We start from the raw sequence: 17,880 nt of genomic DNA on the forward strand, positions 1-17,880 counted from the left end.
GCTACTGAAGTAGTCTAAAGATAGGGTAGTCATGGAAAGTCTTAAGAGACCTGCTCAAGAAGAAGCTGACCACCTGAAGATGTGGGGGAACATTCCAGACAGAAGAGTTATATTTGTGTATGACTGCAGGCATGGACTCTTGGTTAAGGATCCAATTTGTGCTGGAGATACTTGAAAAGCCATTTGCTCATAACTCTCACTCCTAAAGGGGAGAAACAGCTCAGAATATCCCAAAAGAAAGAAGAGCAGCGCAGCTGAAGGGTAGGGGTCGACCAGAAAGATGATAAAACATGAGTGCACAGAAACAGCCAGGGCACGTGGCTGAGGGCCTGTGGTCCACGGTGCACCGTTTGTGCATGTGTGTTTGTGTCACATGTGTCTCTTTTTTTTTCTGGCCCACGTGGCATGCGGGATCTTAGTTCACTGACCAGGGATTGAATCCAAGGCCCCTGCATGGGGAGTGAGGACTCTTAACCACTGGACCGCCAGGGAAGTCCCTTGGTTGTTATTTGAGTTATGAGGGGGAAGAACACTGGAGCATTCCAAGCAAATCAGTAACATAATCTGACACAGCACCACAAAGATTGTTTAGGTGGCTGCAGAGAATAGACTTCGAGGGAAAGAGGGAACAATCTATGTCTTGAATACTTTAACTTCTAGTTTTGAGTAAATAGTCTGTGATATAAGATGTTAACATAAGAGGAAGCAAGGTGAAGACCGTAACCTATAATCTGACTATGTTTAACCTGTATCTAAGTCTAAAATTATCTCAAAACTGTTAAAAACAAACAGTGAAAAACACCTGATATCTTGAATGAAGAACTGAAAGGCCTAAATTAGGGGTAATACCAAAAGCAGAGAGGAAAAAATGAAAAATGGATCCTCTCAGAACTGACTTTGGTTAAAAATATTTCTCTCCTATACTAGTTTCCTTATTTTTAATACTACTGCTACTGTTACTATTACTATTAGCTGAGACTGATGGATTTTCCTTCCTTGCTGCTGGTTAGATAAAACCACAAAATAAGTACAGTTGTCAATCCCACTATACACACGCAGAATCTGAAGCTTAAAGAAGTGGCTCATATACACAGCATATACAAAGTAGACAAATAGAGCCATGATTTGAACCCAGGTTTCTCTGATTCCAGAGTACTTTTATAAGCTCCACTACAGTATGATACCCAGTAGTATGTATGCATGCATGAAAGTGAAAGTGAAGTCGCTCAGTCGTGTCCGACTCTTTGTGACCCCATGGACTGTAGCCTACCAGGCTTCTCTGTCCATCGGATTTATTCATTCACTCTCTCTCTCTCCCTCTTTCATTTAACATATTTTCTAGGACTCAGTTGGGGGAAATGAAGTGTTTGGGCTTTCACCAACCAAAATATGAATAAATTGAATAAATTTATAAAACCACTGTGTCTTTTAACTGCAGGCATGGACTCTTGGTTAAGGATCCAATTTGTGCTGGAGATACTTGAAAAGCCATTTACTCATAACTCTCACTCCCACATCTGCATTTACATCTGCTAGGCTCTGCTCTTTAGGCTTTTCTTAAATCTCCAATGAGTATGAAACTCAACATTTCTGTGACTTAGCTACAGTTGAGCCAAATTTTGTAGCAGTGCCAAGCGGTACTTCTAATACTACTGGTAAATGCTTAGATGTTCTAAGATCTTTGGGATAAAAACCAATAGGCCATATAAAGAGTGAGAAAAGTATTACAAAGACGAATCAAGGCAGATTTTGTGAGTTTCTCTGTTCTACCTGCCCCCTTCTCTTGGTCCATGTCATGATTCCCGTTGCACTGACTAAGGGAACCTGCTCGCTTTCCAATGTGAAGACCCAGTGGCCACATGACCCATACTTGGCTGCTCTCCTTTCCCCCTCACAAGCACAGGAACACAGAGGACTTATCTGCTGGTGATTAAGATATACCCTCCCACTTCTCTTCCTAAGTGGCACATCACATTATCACAGTGGTTTAAAATTTGAATGCTGAATAGATTTGAGATTGAAACCAGACTCTGTCACTGCAGTCAGCTGAATGAACCCCAGACAGATAATGCCCATGCCCCAAACCCCAAACCTGTAAATGCTACCCGATATGAAAGAAGGGTCTTTGCAGATAAAATTAAGGGTCTTTGCAGATGCAATTAAGTTAAGGCTCTTGCAATGACACCACCCTTGCTTGTCCAGGTGGGCCCTAAATTCAATGGCAAGTGTCCCTGTATGTCAGAGGCGGCAGACAGGAGAGGAGAAGTCAACATGACCAAGGAGATGGCCGTGATACAGCCACAAGTCAAGGAATAGGACGGTCACTGGGGCTGGAACAGACAAAACACCAAGCACAGGTTCCCCTCTAGGCCCAGGCTGGCCCTTTCAGATTTTGCACTTTTAGCCTCCAGAACTGTGAGAGAACGGTGATTTTCTAAACCACCAAATATGTGGTAATTTGTTATGTCAGCTTTAAAGTCACTTACTAGCAATAAAGTTACTTACTAGTTCTGTGATTCTGAGAAAGCTTCCTAAATTCTTCTGCAAAATGGGGAATCTAATGGTACCTCCTGGAGAAGGCAATGGCACCCCACTCCAGTACTGTTGCCTGGAAAATCCCATGGATGGAGGAGCCTGGTAGGCTGCAGTCCATGGGGTCGCAGAGTCGGACACGGCCGAAGCGACTTAGCAGCATCAGCAGCAGCAATGGTACCTCCACTGCAGAGCTATTGTGATGATCAGCATGGAAACCAACCAACGCTCCAGGCAATGTTGCCGTCAACATCACTGTCATTGCCACGTGAAGGCAATTAAAGGGAAGGATAAACCATAGGGCTTGTAGCAGGCTAGTGCACCTGAAGAGTACATTTCCAAGGCTTTTGGCTGGTCCTCTCTGGGCTGTCTGGCCACACTGGTGATGGCGCTCAGAATGGGCACAAACTGTTTATTCCACAGAGGCAGTTGTGAGGGCATTGGGAGGTTTCTCCCTTCCCTCAGACCTGGCAGCCTGAAAAGAAACGGGAAGTCCTAGCAAACTAGCCTCAGAGAAGAGGAAGAGGCCTTGCCATGCTCTAGCTCTTTGCCATTCTTATGAAGCATCTGGTCTTCTCTAAGGCTTTCTGCAAATTGCTCTGGATGGGACTTGCCAGAAGCTTTTTTGTCCATTTTCTTCCAACATCCTTCTTGGGGGAAAGGGACAGTGGGTTTTGAGGGCACTGGGAAGAGTGGGTGATTCTAGAACAGTTGTGTCACCTTGAAGCATCAGGCTCAAGGAATAAAACCCATTCCTTTTTTATGGGTAGTAGTGGCATGGCCATGGGCTCACTATAGGATCACAGGCAAGAAAAACAATCTTTTTTGTAATGGTGACTTTATTCATTAAACAGAAACTTCATGACCCACTGATTCTTGAGGGATATCTGTGCAGGTGGGTGGAAGTGAGAGGAAGATGCAAACACACACACACACACGTTTGTTGCCTTAGGTGACTGTTTCCTTACAGACCATTTCTTATGTCTTGTCACTAATTCACTAATCAACTGGTGTCTTTCCCTTTGTGAAGGTCAACTTCTATATTTTTCTTTCCTCCTGTTTTCCAAATCCCTTTTCCTTCTGTGGGCTTTTTCTTTTCTTAGTTAGAATGGCAGCATAAAATGTATAAAAATAGACAAGGTGCTTGAGTAGGGCTTGGCAGCCTAACAGTATTGCAAATAGGAGCCAGAGTTGCAGGGAGTACACATGTGATTTTCCTGCCACGGATGGACCTACCTTAAGGGGCCCAAAAGCCTCCTGGAGGCAAGATAGTACCCTGCTCACTCCTGGCAAACCCTGCGAGGCATGGACATCTAGTGGCTGCTGAGGATAATGCCTCAGGGATGCAGGTCAGGCTGGGGAGTGGTCTACTGTGGGCTTTACAGGAGCTCAATTATCCTGGGGGGCTTCCCAGGGGGCTTAGTGGTAAAGAATCTGCGCCTGCTGATGCAAAAGATGCATTGAACCCTGCCTGGGTGGGGAAGACATCCTGGAGAAGCAAATGACAACCCACTCCAGTATTCTTGCTGGGGAAATTCTATGGACAGAGGAGCCTAGCGGGCTGCAGGCCATGGGGTGGCAGAGAGTCAGTCACGACTGAGCAACTGAGCATGTGTGCAAGTATCCCAGGTCCCCTAAGAGCCAGTCCCCTGTATGACTATTTCCTCCACTTCTTATTAGGGGTCCAAAGTCACTCAGAATGGCTCTGTGGAAGACCATGGTTAGCCCCGCCCAGCAAAGTATAACGAGAGCACCTGCATACAAAAGCACAGAAGACAGGCATTTGGAAGTGTCTTCAAGCCCCAGGTTTAAATGCCAATTAGCCACACACTGCCATCTTGACTGAAGGGCTGAGCTCAGAATTGACACAGACTCTGATATTAATTAGTCGTGTGGCTCTAGCTAAGTCACTATGCCTCTCTGAACTCCATTAATAACATCTGTTAAATGAGAGGTTAAGTCCAGATGATCTCCAGATCCTTTTTAGCTTTAACACTCAGTGACCTATGAGTCTTTTTAGTAGCTGGGAAAATACAGTCTGCTCTGCTTTGGATCTCTGCTTTGGCACTGTGGATCTCTTAGATTCAACTGAAAGAATCATCTGCTTCTCAACTTCATGGCGCATATCCAAGACTTGGCTACAATCCCAAAGGATCAACCTTCTTCACAAAGCTTGGTATCTGGGGAAGGCTGGGAATCATGGAGTATGAGAGCTGGAAGGAATTTTCTAGTCCATTCCTTTAATTCTAGAAATGAAGAAACTAAGGTTTAGACCTGTGTTAAAGATTTGTCACGTGTCTAATCAGTGGCAGAAAGGGGATTAGAGCTCAGGTGCCCTACTCTCTGTGCAGGGACCCAGCTGCTGACACAGCCTGGCCTGATCACTGACTGGCTTCTCCAGCTCTATCACAGCAGTCTCTCTGTGGGAAACCACCAGTGAAAACACTCTCAGCACAGGAGTTCTTCCTTCTCTCGTCTCCAAGTGTAAGTCTTCCTCTTCTTATTCCCTGATGGCACCACTCCAAATCAAGGAAGTAGTCAGAATCAGGGACTGTGAGGAGCAACAGACAGATGGCTGGATGATACTCAAGTGACAGGATTAGAGGTTCCAGTGTTGCTTTTTGTTCAAAGGGGCTGTGTGTGCTGCCATGGCCCCACAGCCTCCCTCGTCCAGTGGATAGTTTCCAAGATGCTCCCTTAGCCTCGCTGGCCTACAAAGGGTGAAGCCATCCTATCTAGGACTCCATGGGCTGCATGAAGCTTGGGCATACTCATCAATATCACTCACAAATATTTACCAGGAGACTGCCTCATTACTAAGTATTGGTTTGATCCTACCCTTCCATCCACCTCCACAACATTTGCTGGGCCTGGCGCTGAACACATGGGGCCTGATTTTGCCCAGATCAGCCAGGCAGGCTCCTCTTTCCTCGAGGGGGAGGGGCAGCCGTATTCCAGTGGACCATCCAGACCCGGGGCTAGGGTCTCCTCTAGAGCTCTACCAGCTCAGACCCAGCTGTGGCACAGAGAGGAACTTCTCAATAGTAGACTTCTGACTCTTCTCCATGGATCCATGACAGGCTAGATTCACAGCTGTGAGTAAGATGGGAGTGCCCAGCTTGAGGGCTTTCCAGGTGGCACTAGTGGTAAAGAACCTGCCGCCAATGCAGGAGATGCAGGTTTCTCTCTGGATCGGGAATATCCCCTGGAAGAGGGCATGGCAACCCACTCCAGTTCTCTTGCCTGGAGAATCCTATAGACAGAGGAGCCTGGCAGGCTACAGTCCATAGTGTTGCACAGAGTCGGACACGACTAAAGTGACTTACCACTCACGCATGCACGTCCTGCTTGAAGCTGATGATGTGCAAATGGGGCTTAGTTAAGACAGCAAACAGAGCCACTAACAACCCAGATGGAACTAATCTCCATTTCTTTCTTTGATCATTAGGTTGGTGCAAAAGTAACTGTGGTTTTGCATTACTGAATTTTGCTGTTATTAGAATATATTGGAATATATTCTTAAATAAATGTGTGTTATACATCATTTTAATGTGCATTTCTTGCTTTTTCTTTTTTTGCAAATGACTTACTACTTGCTGTTTATTTTATATTTATTTTAGACTAGGGAAATGATGTTAGACAAAAAGCAAATTCAAGCCATTTTCTTGTTCGAGTTCAAAACGGGTCATAAAGCAGCGAAGACAACTCACAACATCAACAACGCAACTGGCCCAGGAACTGCTAACGAATGTACAGTGCAGTGGTGGTTCAAGATGTTTTACAAGGGGGACAAGAGCCTTGAAGATGAGTGCAGTGGCCAGCCATCAGAAAAGGATGACCAACTGAGAGGATCATTGAAGCTGACCCTCTTACAACTACGTAAGAAGTTGCCAAAGAACTCAACATTTGACCACTCTACAGTCGGTAGAATGTAGAATGCTTCAAATGCATTTGAAGCAAACTGGATAGATGGAAAAGCTCTAAATGGTTGCCTCACCAGCTGACCACAAATCAAAACAATTGTGGGTTTGAAGTGTCATCTTCTCTTATTGTATGCAACAACACAAACCATTTCTCAGATTGTGATGTATGAGGAAAAGTGGATTTTATGCGACAACTGGTGACGATCAGCTCAGTGGTTGAACTGAGAAGCGCTCCAAAGCACTTCCCAAAGCCGAACTTGCATCAAAGAAAAGTCATGGTTACTGTTTGGTGGTCTGCTGCCAATCTGATCCACTACAGCTTTCTGAATCCTGGTGAACCCATCACATCTGAAAAACATGCTCAGCAAATGGATGAGATGCACCGAGAACTACAATGCCTGCAACCGGTATTGGTCAACAGAAAGGGTTCTCCATGACAACACCCATCCTCATGTAGCATAACCAGCCCTTCAAAAGTTTAATGAACTGGACTATGAAGTTTTGCCTTATCCACCATATTCAACCTGACCTCTTGCCAATCAGCAACCACTTCTTTAGGCATCCTGACAACTTTTTGCAAGGAAAATGCTTCCACAACCAGCAGGAGGCAGAAAATGCTTTCCAAGAGTGCATCAAATCCCAAAGCCTGGATTTTTACTCTACAGGAATAAACAAACTTATTTCTTGTTGGCAAAAATTTGATTGTAATGATTCTGATTTTGATTAATAAATATGTATTTGAGCCTAGTTATAATTATTTAAAATTCAAGGTCTGAAAGCACAATTATTTTTTCACCAAACAGTAATTGTTACGACTGAAACAAGTTAAATAAAAGATCTACTTTATCAGCCCCCCTCTCTCTCCCTTCATCCTACACACATCTCATATACCCTTCACCGAAGTTTTATTTTCCTTTTATCTTCTGGGTGTGCTGCACAGTATATGGGATTAGTTACCAGCCCAGGGATGGAACCAGGACCCTCTGCATTGGCAGCTTGGAGTCTTAACCACTGGACTGCCAAGGAAGTCCCTCACTGAAGTTTTTTATGCACTGTTCCCCCACCTTGCCTCTGCCATGAAGTCTACGCAGAGTGAACACACTGAACATTTTCTAACAGTGATGAAAACACCAAGCTCAGGATTTGAAGGCTGGATTGAGATGCTGGCTCTGTTGCTTTCTGAGTGTATGACCTTGAGTATGTTATTTGCCTGCCTGAGCTCAGTACATCCACCCACAAAATGGAGACAACTATGGCAACTGTGTCACTGGGTAAAGGAAGATTAAACAAAAACAGATCCATCCATCTAGCCAGCAGACAAACATCCCAGTATATGACTCTTGAAGGAGATGAATGAAACCTGAGTTCTTATTGACTGCGAGAAAACTCTGGAGAATCACTTCTACTACCCAAGTTCTAGACATCTGAGCTCTGCCAGGGTTCAAGGACTGGCTCCCCCGCTTACTATGTGATTTTAGGACACATATTAACTATTAACGTCATTATTATTTGACTGCAAATGCATAATAAAATGTTGGTAAACAATGGGGAACCCAACTTGCCAACAATGGAACTGCTTTCACTCCATTCAGGGACTTAAAAAATTCCCTGGCATATTTAAGGAGGTTTCAGGTTACTGGGCAGCAGAGAATGCTGAGATAAGGGTGTGGCACAACCCAGAGAGCTGAGAGATCCAGGACCTCCTCTTCTTAAGCAATAGCTCATGTGGAGGTGGTAGAAAAGCAAGCTTGCCAAGGCAGAGAGGGGCGGGGCACAAGGAAAGAAGCCTGGGGGTAAGCATCACTAAACCAATGCCGTATTCTACCAGCTGGCTTTCCAGGGCTGAGCCACAGATGGCCCCACCCCCACTAGGCAGAGAAAGGGGCAGTCGTTTTCTCCAGTGGGAAAAGGCCACCAAGTTCTGTTCCCTCTCCCACACTGGTCCATCCAATGCCCCGGAGTCTCCGCTCACCAGAAGTAGGGGCAGGTTGCTACGCAGTTCTTCCCAGGCAGTCCAGGCAACAAAGAGCTGGTTAAGCTCCTGGGGCAGAGGGTTTAAGACCCACTCAGTCCAAACTCTGGGCACGGGGAGGGGAAAGGGCGCGGGGCTGCAAAGAGTTGAAAAGCCAGGGCTCCGCTGCATGAATGAACAACGGGGTGTGCCGCGGTGGCTGGGAGTTCACCTCCATCCTTCCCGTTGGTGGTTGTCCTGTCCCAGGTTGTCATTCCCCTAGCTCCCCGCACTTGGTCTTTCCTTCCACTGTTTTCCTCCCCCGTAACCCTCATTAAGAAAACGATCATTTAAAGCCCCAGTTAAAGCCGAGGTGAGGAAATGTGCGAGGGAGGCGGAGGAGGGGGGGAAGGGGAGGTGGACAGGACGAATCGGCATCTGTGCAGCAGCGCCCTGGCCGCCCCCGCGTCGTCCGCCACCCACCCCCCCGCCCTCAACCCCGTGCAGCTCCGAACTCCGAGCATGCAGCCCGGGCCGAGCGGCCGGTCGCCCCGTCAGCAGTCGGCGGGGGTGAGGATGACGCGGTCGGGGCGGGAGGCCCGCCAACAGCAGTAGCCCCGCCGCGGGCCGCCGCGCCTCCGGCTCCCGGGGCCCTAAGCCCATCGCGCCCAGAGCCCCAGGGTGGGGGCGGGGGCCCCCGCGCGGTCCCTCCGCAGCAGCCCCGCGCGGCTCCAGCCTATCAGCGGCCACCCGGCGGCTCCCTCCGATCGGACCAAAATAGCTGCGAACGCCTGCGACTTGCGCGCGGCCCCTCACTTGACGCTCACTCCGGCTCCCTCGCCCGGCCCGCTCCCCGCGTCTAGAGGGGGCGGGGAGGAAACGGCCGGGGCGCGGGGTGGGGGGGGGAGGGTGGGGGGGGAGGAAGGAAGGAAGGAGGAAGGCAGGGAGGGAGGGAAGGAGGAAGGCAGGGAGGGAGGGAGGAAGGAAGGAAGGAAGGAAGGAGGAAGTCGGACGGAGGCGCGGAGATCGGGGCTGCGCGGCGCGGGCCGGCGCGGCGCTGGAAGGCGCCGGCGTTAACCCCTCGAGGGCAGGCAGCGGAGGGGGAGCGGTGTTAATACATAAGAGCACTGCATCACGCTAATCTTCTCCCCAGAACAGTATGCGTCAGCAGTACATTCACGTTCTGACTGAAGGACAAAAGGATGAGAGAGCAGTCTGCGTGGCTGCTGCCTGCAACACCGCGAGCCCGGCGCGAGGAGGAGACGGTGGGCGCCGCGCGCAGGGGCCCCGCTGCTGCTGCCGCCGCCGCCGCCGCTAGCGAGCGGGGACCATGTTCCCGGGCTCCGGAGCGTTCCCCGCAGCCGCGACCCCCGCTGCTCACGCCGCCGCCAGCGCCGGGGCCGCTGCAGCAGCAACAGCAGCCCGCGGGCAGCGCAGCCGCTGAAGGCGCCGGGGGCCGGAGCCCCGAACTCGCTCTCTTCGCACAAAGCCAGAGCCGGCGGTGCGCCGGGGGCCCGGCTGCGGCGGGCGATTCTGCGCCCCCGGACTCCCCGAAGGGGCCTGCAGTTCGGGGCGACCCGGCTGCCGCCGCCGCTGCTGCCGCGCTCCTCCGGCCGGTGGACCAGATCCCGGCGCTGCCTCCACGCCGCTGCCCCTCAGGGGGCTGGACGGATTACTGCTCTTTGCACCAGCAGCCGGCGGACTGGGAAACTCAGCCCAGTTTGGGGCTTTTTAACCCTTAAGAGGAGAGGAGAGGAGAGGAGAGAAGGGGGTGTGTGTCGAAGAGGGAGGGGGCGAAGGAGCGGCGGACACCTCCTCTTAACTCTCGCAGCACCGCGAGCGAACGACTGCATCAGCTGCCTCGGGCCGGGAGCGGCCGACACCAGGAGAGGGGGCAGCGCGGCGGCGGCGGCGGCGGCGGCGAGCGCGGCCTGGGAGGCTGCGGGGCGCCCCCTCACTCCCCGCCTGGTAGCAGCCCCGGAGCGGGTGGGGGGCACCGGAGGCACACTCCGGCGATGAAGCGGCATCCCCCTCGGCTGGTGCGTGCCGGGGCCAGGGTCCAAGGACAAAGCCGGGAAGCGCTGGCGGCGCCCCGCCTCGGGCGGAGGGGGGGGCATGCACCTGCATAGCCCGCCGGGCCTCTGCTCTCCCGGCGCGCCTCAACTCCGCGGCTCCGCTCGCCGGCTCCGGATTTACTAGAAGCCATTTTGTCTCCCCCCACCCCTCCCCTCCCCTCCCCTTCCCTCTGACCTCCCCGCCCCCTCGACTTCCCCCCTTTTGTTAATTAAAACTAAGAAGTGAGAATGGGAACGAGGTGGCCAGCTCCGGCAGAGAACGCTTAAGGACACCACGCCAGTTCTTCCCTTCCTTCCTTCCGAGGTAGGTGACAGCGAATGATTGGGTGGGGATGGTCGCCTCGGGGGACAGCAAGTCCCAGCTTTCCGAGGGCTAGCCTGGGCGGGGGGCGCTGGTAGACGAGGGGCCACTCTTTAGTTTTGGCATGATTTTTTTTTTTTTTTCTTCCCGGCCGATCTGCTCCGTCTCTCTAATCGCCCCCTCCCCACCTCCTTCTCCAGATGGAAAGAGGAGCTCCTAGCTCACTTAAGCCGGGGTAGGGCTGGTTCTCCTTTCCGAGCCAAAATCCCAGGCGATGGTGAATTATGAACGTGCCACACCATGAAGCTCTTGTGGCAGGTAACTGTGCATCACACCTGGAATGCCGTCCTGCTCCCCGTCATCTACCTCACGGCGCAAGTGTGGATTCTGTGTGCAGCCATCGCTGCTGCTGCCTCCGCCGGGCCCCAGAACTGCCCATCCGTCTGCTCGTGTAGTAACCAGTTCAGCAAGGTGGTGTGCACCCGCCGGGGCCTCTCCGAGGTCCCTCAGGGGATTCCTTCCAACACCCGGTACCTCAACCTCATGGAGAACAATATCCAGATGATTCAGGCCGACACCTTCCGCCACCTCCACCACCTGGAGGTCTTGCAGCTGGGCAGGAACTCCATCCGGCAGATAGAGGTGGGGGCCTTCAACGGCCTGGCCAGCCTCAACACCCTGGAGCTGTTCGACAACTGGCTGACGGTCATTCCCAGCGGGGCCTTCGAATACCTGTCCAAGCTGCGGGAGCTCTGGCTGCGCAACAACCCCATAGAGAGCATCCCCTCTTATGCCTTCAACCGGGTGCCCTCCCTCATGCGCCTGGACCTGGGGGAGCTCAAGAAGCTGGAGTACATCTCCGAGGGGGCCTTTGAGGGACTGTTCAACCTCAAGTACCTGAACTTGGGCATGTGCAACATCAAGGACATGCCCAACCTCACCCCGCTCGTGGGGCTGGAGGAGCTGGAGATGTCGGGGAACCACTTCCCGGAGATCAGGCCTGGCTCCTTCCATGGCCTCGGCTCCCTTAAGAAGCTATGGGTCATGAACTCACAAGTCAGCCTGATTGAGCGGAATGCTTTTGATGGGCTGGCCTCGCTGGTGGAACTCAACCTGGCCCATAATAACCTCTCTTCTTTGCCCCATGACCTCTTCACCCCCCTGAGGTACCTGGTGGAGTTGCACCTACACCACAATCCTTGGAACTGTGATTGTGACATTCTCTGGCTAGCCTGGTGGCTTCGGGAGTACATACCCACCAACTCCACCTGCTGTGGCCGCTGCCACGCTCCCTTGCACATGCGAGGCCGCTACCTGGTGGAGGTGGACCAGGCCTCCTTCCAGTGCTCCGCCCCCTTCATCATGGATGCCCCTCGGGACCTCAATATCTCGGAGGGTCGGATGGCAGAACTTAAGTGTCGGACTCCCCCCATGTCCTCTGTGAAGTGGTTGCTGCCCAATGGGACAGTGCTCAGCCACGCCTCCCGCCACCCACGGATCTCCGTCCTCAACGACGGCACCTTGAACTTTTCCCACGTGCTGCTCTCAGACACAGGGGTATACACATGCATGGTGACCAATGTGGCGGGCAACTCCAATGCCTCGGCCTACCTCAACGTGAGCACGGCCGAGCTCAACACCTCCAACTACAGCTTCTTCACCACGGTCACAGTGGAGACCACCGAGATCTCGCCCGAGGACACAACGCGCAAGTACAAGCCTGTTCCTACGACGTCCACTGGTTACCAGCCGGCTTATACCACCTCTACCACGGTGCTCATCCAGACCACCCGTGTGCCCAAGCAGGTGGCAGTGACCGCGACGGACACCAACGACAAGATGCAGACCAGCCTGGATGAAGTCATGAAGACCACCAAGATCATCATCGGCTGCTTTGTGGCAGTGACCCTGCTCGCTGCTGCCATGCTGATTGTCTTCTATAAACTTCGCAAGCGGCACCAGCAGAGGAGTACAGTCACAGCCGCCCGGACAGTTGAGATTATCCAGGTGGATGATGACATCCCTGCGGCGGCACCTGCAGCAGCAACAGCAGCTCCGGCCGGTGTATCAGGTGAGGGGGCAGTCGTGCTGCCCACAATTCATGACCATATTAACTACAACACCTACAAACCAGCACATGGGGCCCACTGGACAGAAAACAGCCTGGGGAACTCTCTCCACCCCGCGGTCACCACTATCTCTGAACCTTATATCATTCAGACCCATACCAAGGACAAGGTACAGGAAACTCAGATATGACTCCCCCCCCCCAAAAAAAAAACTTATACAAATGCAATAGAATGCACACACACACAAAGACAGCAACTTTTGTACAGAGTGGGGAGAGACTTTTTCTTGTATATGCTTATATATTAAATCTATGGGCTGGTAAAAGAAACAGATTATATTAAAATTTAAAAAAGAAAACTCAAAACAAAACTATTTTCTAACTTGTAAGTTCTATTTAAAGGGGGTAGGGGAGGGTTACCTTGGGAATGTTGTGGGGTAGAAGTCACAAGTCAAGTTGCTATGTGGCCAGAAGGGATTTCTGGTATACGGTTAAAACTGCTAAGATAAAACCAACTTAAAACACCAACAAACATCCCTAAAGAGTTAGGGTGCGGGCTGCTGAGGGGTGGGGTGGGGGTAGATGGAATCTGTCATTTTTTTTTTTAGAAGATGCTTCATAGGACCCAGGACTACCCATTTCTGTAGACATCTTTCTTAGGCTGAGAGCTGTCTTTGCAGATTTATCTTATTTAAACAAAAAAAATTCCAAAAAAAAAAAGCACTAAGAATTTGTACTGTGCTTAGAATGTTGAGAGGCAATAAATTTTTCTTCTGAGGCCAAGGGGAAGACAGATCTGTAACATGGTGTTTTAAACAGGAAAATCACCGAAATTCAAATGAAACCCTCAAGGGACTGAGGGTGCGCACCCCTGTGCACAGGTCTTCTTGGTTTGTGCACTGGGACACCGCACGCCCCGCCTGACGGGAGTGCAGAGGGAAGGCGCAGAGAAGGAAGGGAGCTGGCGTAGCTTGCAGTCAAATGCTTTCACATTGTACCAGATTCCTGCAGTTGGGCTTAACCCACTCTGTGCAAGGCATGTGTCTATTCAGGGCTTCCCAGGTGAAGGAGGCGGCTCCTGAAGGGGCCTGGGGGTCCCAGAGCGGGATGGGAGCGGACAGCAACAGAGAAAAGGTATTCACGGGAGGGCATACATCAGCATAGTGCCATGTCCACCTGTTGTTCCCAGCATCTGACAAATGATTGTCGACAATGATGGCATTTGATGATTTTCTTTTATAAAGGGTTTGTTTGTTTTAAGGTGGAGAAAGGGAGGAGAGGCCGGGAGTGGGAAGCTTGGGGGAGTGGAAGCTTTTCTCATGCTTGTGATTTGGTGACTATTCTAAATGCTGATTCATTAGGGATTATTACGGCTGATGTCAATGGGTTGTGGTGATGGGTAGGGGGGCAGAAGATGGGGAGAGAAGAAAAGGGGGAGACAGAGAGGGCACAGGCTCATTTAAAGTGATGAAGCCTTTCCTTACCAAGGATGCTTCAGAAAAAAAGATCTGAAATCCACAGTTCAAACAAAGTGATGCACACGCACGCACAGTGAGTTGGCCGTGGAGTCCTGTTGAATGTGGCACAGTGGGGCAAAAGCCTTCCCTCTCCCAGGCCTGCCTCAGGAGGAGGGGAGGAGAAAGGGTGGGCGTGGGTGGGGAAGGCAGAGATCTCTGTTATGCTGGTCCATTTAATGATGTAACTTTACTTATTATTTTAGCTTTAAAAGGAAATAAAGGGTTCAGATTTGAAAGGGGGGTAGGGTGGGGGGTGGGGAAATGCCAACAAAAGAACATTGATTGTAATGTGAGAAAAGTGTATTTTTGTATTTTAATAAATATTGTTCAATTTTTAATTCAATGTCCCTAAAGGGTTAAATTGAGTAAGACCCTCAACCTATAGCTTCTTATGAGCATTGACCGAATCATTTCTATATAAAGGAATAAAGGGGGGGGAGGACCATGTTCAATTTCTTTTAAAAGTATGGGAACACGTTGAAGCTGTCAACCACTTTTCCTTAGCTTAAATAAAAGTACCCCGATTCTAGTGCACCTTTCACAAGCTAAGTGTGTTAGTCCCTGGCTCTGTTGGGGGTAGAACCGAATTTCCTGTGCCCTGGAAAAGCGGGGGAAATGGGTCAACCTCAGCTCCTGGGACCCAGCCAGGAGTTAAATGCCACCTCAGCAGAAGCTGCTGGTCAGACAGCACCAGCTTTACTGGGGGGACCCTGGGGGACTGGGACTGAAGAGGACTGCAATAATGTTGTTGGGATGAAAAGATCCCTCTGGCAGGGCTGCTCCCATTCTCTGGGTACTAAATAAACAAATGTGTCTCTCGGTGGTGGTGGTGGGTGTCGGTCTCCTGATGCTTAGCTGAGGAGTGTCATTCAGGCAGGCTGCCTGAACTGGGACCCTGCGTCTCTTCAAGCGCCAGTATTTATACTAATGCAGGGAACCGGGACTGAGTGGGTGTGATCTCCCTGGCACTGAACAGGGAGAGAGGCGGCAGCACTTTGCAGCAGTTGGCTAAGAAAGGGCCAATTCTTAATCCTCCTCTCTCTCTCTGTGTATTTTGCTTATACAAAATTTCTGGGTATCCGCGTTTGTGGCAGCATGTATGCATGGGCTCACACTTTAAGAAACTGCTATTCATGTTTCTAGGCTACAATGATGCGTTCTCTCTGCCTGTCCTCTGCTACCCTACCCCCAATAAAAAAGAGAGAAAACTGCAGCAGAAAAAAGGGTGGGACTTGGCTAGGACCAGCTGAAAAATGCAAGAAATCACCCCCTTTCCTGGTGCCATAGACACAACTCAGGCTATTTATTAGAACAGCTTCCCAGGTACACATTCAGAGGTGATTGTGAAGGAAGGAGCGGCCTCAGAAGCAGAGGGTGTGGAGCCCATTTCCTCCCACCCCTGCTCTTCCGACAGCTCTCTGGGCAGTCAGGGAACTATGCAGTTGCTGTGAAATGACAAAGGCTTGGGGGCTGAATAGACATCTAAGGAGAGAGGTGAAGAAACAGGCCTGAGACATTCCTGGGGAAGAGTCCTAAGAACAGATGCACCTGTCCTGGGGGTGGGGCATATTCAAGCTCTGGAATGTAAGGGAGAGGTGTTTTCCCGACAGGATATGGTTCACGGGCTTGAGTGTCGTTAGAGCTGTTAGGGGGGTTCCTTTGCTCACTGGGCGTGCTCCCTGACCTGGGCACTGGTTCAGCCTCTAGAGCAGCAATGCTCCTTCGCCATGGTGTTGAGTATGCCCTTCTCTGTAGCAGGCACTTGGGTCAACTTTTCAGAGAGGGGTCCCCTGAGCACCGAAAGTGCCGCCTTTAATGCTAGGCGGGAGACTCATCCTTGGCCTGGCCAAACCGTAGGGTTTGTTACCTGAGAATGGAACATGGGTTGGCAGCTTGCTGGATTGGGACAGGGGGGTGGGTGTGGGAAGAGTTACAGCAACATGTTAGAGGGAAAAGAGCGCTGCTGATTATATGGAGTTAGGGAGTTTTCGTGACAATTTTTTAAAGGCCGTGAAAGACCATGTAGTCTAATCCCTTCACATTTTATAATCAAGGAAATGGAGCCCCAGAGCAACTGAATGATATAGTCCAAAGTCACACTGCTAATTAGGGGAAGAGGTGGGATTGAAAGCCAGGTCTCCTGACTCCCCAAACCAATGTGATTTCTCATTCAGGCTCCCAAGAACATATTTCCTTCCTGGCCAATATGAAAATGGGACCTTCCTATAGATACTGCTGTGCTCTTTTCTCCTCCCTCTTGGAGCTGTCCAATCTCCTTTGAACCAGCTCTGCTGAGCGGAATTCTGACCACAGGGGCCCCAGAGCTGGCCCAAGGGCCACGTGTACTAAGGAGTTGGATTCTCAGGACTACACAAAATAGCTGCCCGATTCTTAGGTTCAATGGCAGACAGAAACCACAGGAATCCCACAGAGGGTAACGACTGCTAGGTAAAACGTAACGCAGACAAGGCTGGGTGTTCACAGTGGAACGATGGCTTGGTCCTCTCCCAACCTTGGCCTGGGAAGCTCTGCAGAGTAAAGGACTGACAGAGGTCTTAAAGCACCTCTCAGAGCAACTTGTGCACAGTGAGTGGTTTCTGCTTGTTTGGCTGAACAATGAGACTGTTTGGGGGAGGCGGGGGGCTCCTTAACTCTTCTCCATTGCATCTGCCCTAGCCCCAGCTCTAAAATCATGATCTGATTGCTACTCCCATAATCTGCTCTAGGACATTTTATGACTCTCTGGTCATAAAGCTGCATCCTATTGGCAGTGAGGGTAGAGGAGACAAACTAGTTTCTAAGGCCTAGGGACACCAGCTTTATCATGGCTGTTAACAGAAGGCCAAGTGGGCTTCACTCAGCCCAGGCTACTACCTCAGGGGCCAGGGCCTGCAATTATGGCTCCAACATTTTACTGCAACAAAATTAGAGAAGAAAAGGAAGAGAAAAAGAGAACATTTATATCCAAACATATGTCTGATTTTATCTCCTCTGCTGGCACTCAGTGCTCCATGCCATCGGCTAATGCAGGCACTGTTCACGCCATTTCGAAATCCTGCCTCAGCTAAACTGCAAGGCACTTCTGGCTCAAAGCACCTCTCTTGGTTTCTATCCATTCAGAAAGCACCCTTTCCCCTGGAGGGGGGAAGAATGGTTTGGGCAGTGGATTACGGTTGTTTTCATCTTTGCTTTATATTGAGATGAAGTGAATTGCTTCTTGGAGCAGGGATAAAGGCTTCAGGAAGCAGATCAGTGAAATATATGTATCTGCAAAGCAATACAGCATAGTGCTTGCAAGTACAGATTCTGGACCTGGTCTCCCCAGGCTGAATTCCAGCTCTATCACTTACTAGCTGTGTGACTTCAGACAAATACTCATTTTCCTCATCTCTAAAATGGACATAATATTGGTGTCTACTTCAATACTTCGTAGCTTGTTGTAGGAATTAAAATTTGATGATATTACATAAGGGGAAGACCAACTGACCAGCCTCCATCACCACCTCTATTATT

At 50.5% G+C, this 17,880-nt stretch overlaps 2 protein-coding genes and 1 long non-coding RNA gene across 8 annotated transcripts in view; 2 read left to right on the forward strand and 1 right to left on the reverse strand.

Annotated features, from left to right (window-relative positions):
• Positions 1 to 17,880, reverse strand: part of SND1 (staphylococcal nuclease and tudor domain containing 1) — a 421,555-nt gene that overhangs the window by 51,955 nt on the left and 351,720 nt on the right. The gene's annotated exons all lie outside the window — the stretch shown is intronic.
• Positions 4,907 to 6,383, forward strand: LOC147373858 (uncharacterized). The gene is made up of 2 exons (XR_015162195.1): positions 4,907 to 5,016; positions 6,153 to 6,383. It is a non-coding gene; the product is annotated as an uncharacterized LOC147373858 (long non-coding RNA).
• LRRC4 (leucine rich repeat containing 4) lies at positions 8,761 to 14,041 on the forward strand. Of its 3 annotated transcripts, none has more exons than XM_086395779.1 (3): positions 8,761 to 8,779; positions 10,702 to 10,785; positions 10,983 to 14,041. In XM_086395779.1, exon 3 carries the CDS (start codon positions 11,083 to 11,085, stop codon positions 13,039 to 13,041), a length of 1,959 nt encoding a protein of 652 aa, XP_086251905.1. In that variant the 5' UTR covers positions 8,761 to 8,779; positions 10,702 to 10,785; positions 10,983 to 11,082; the 3' UTR covers positions 13,042 to 14,041. The 3 variants fall into 3 exon arrangements, with proteins under 3 accessions (XP_086251905.1, XP_086251907.1, XP_086251906.1); XM_086395781.1 differs by having other exon boundaries at positions 8,765 to 8,779; positions 11,101 to 14,041; XM_086395780.1 differs by lacking the exon at positions 8,761 to 8,779 and having other exon boundaries at positions 10,673 to 10,785; positions 11,101 to 14,041.

Source organism: Bos grunniens, chromosome 4 (genome assembly GCF_055505025.1).
Source record: "Bos grunniens cultivar Pamir isolate PY7600 chromosome 4, Bosgru_T2T1.0, whole genome shotgun sequence".
Taxonomy (NCBI): Eukaryota; Metazoa; Chordata; class Mammalia; order Artiodactyla; family Bovidae; genus Bos; species Bos grunniens.

What these genes read in the sequence shown, in the direction of transcription:
- LRRC4 (XM_086395779.1), top strand. Translation starts at nt 11,083, where the DNA reads ATGAAGCTCTTGTGGCAGGTAACTGTGCATCACACCTGGAATGCCGTC.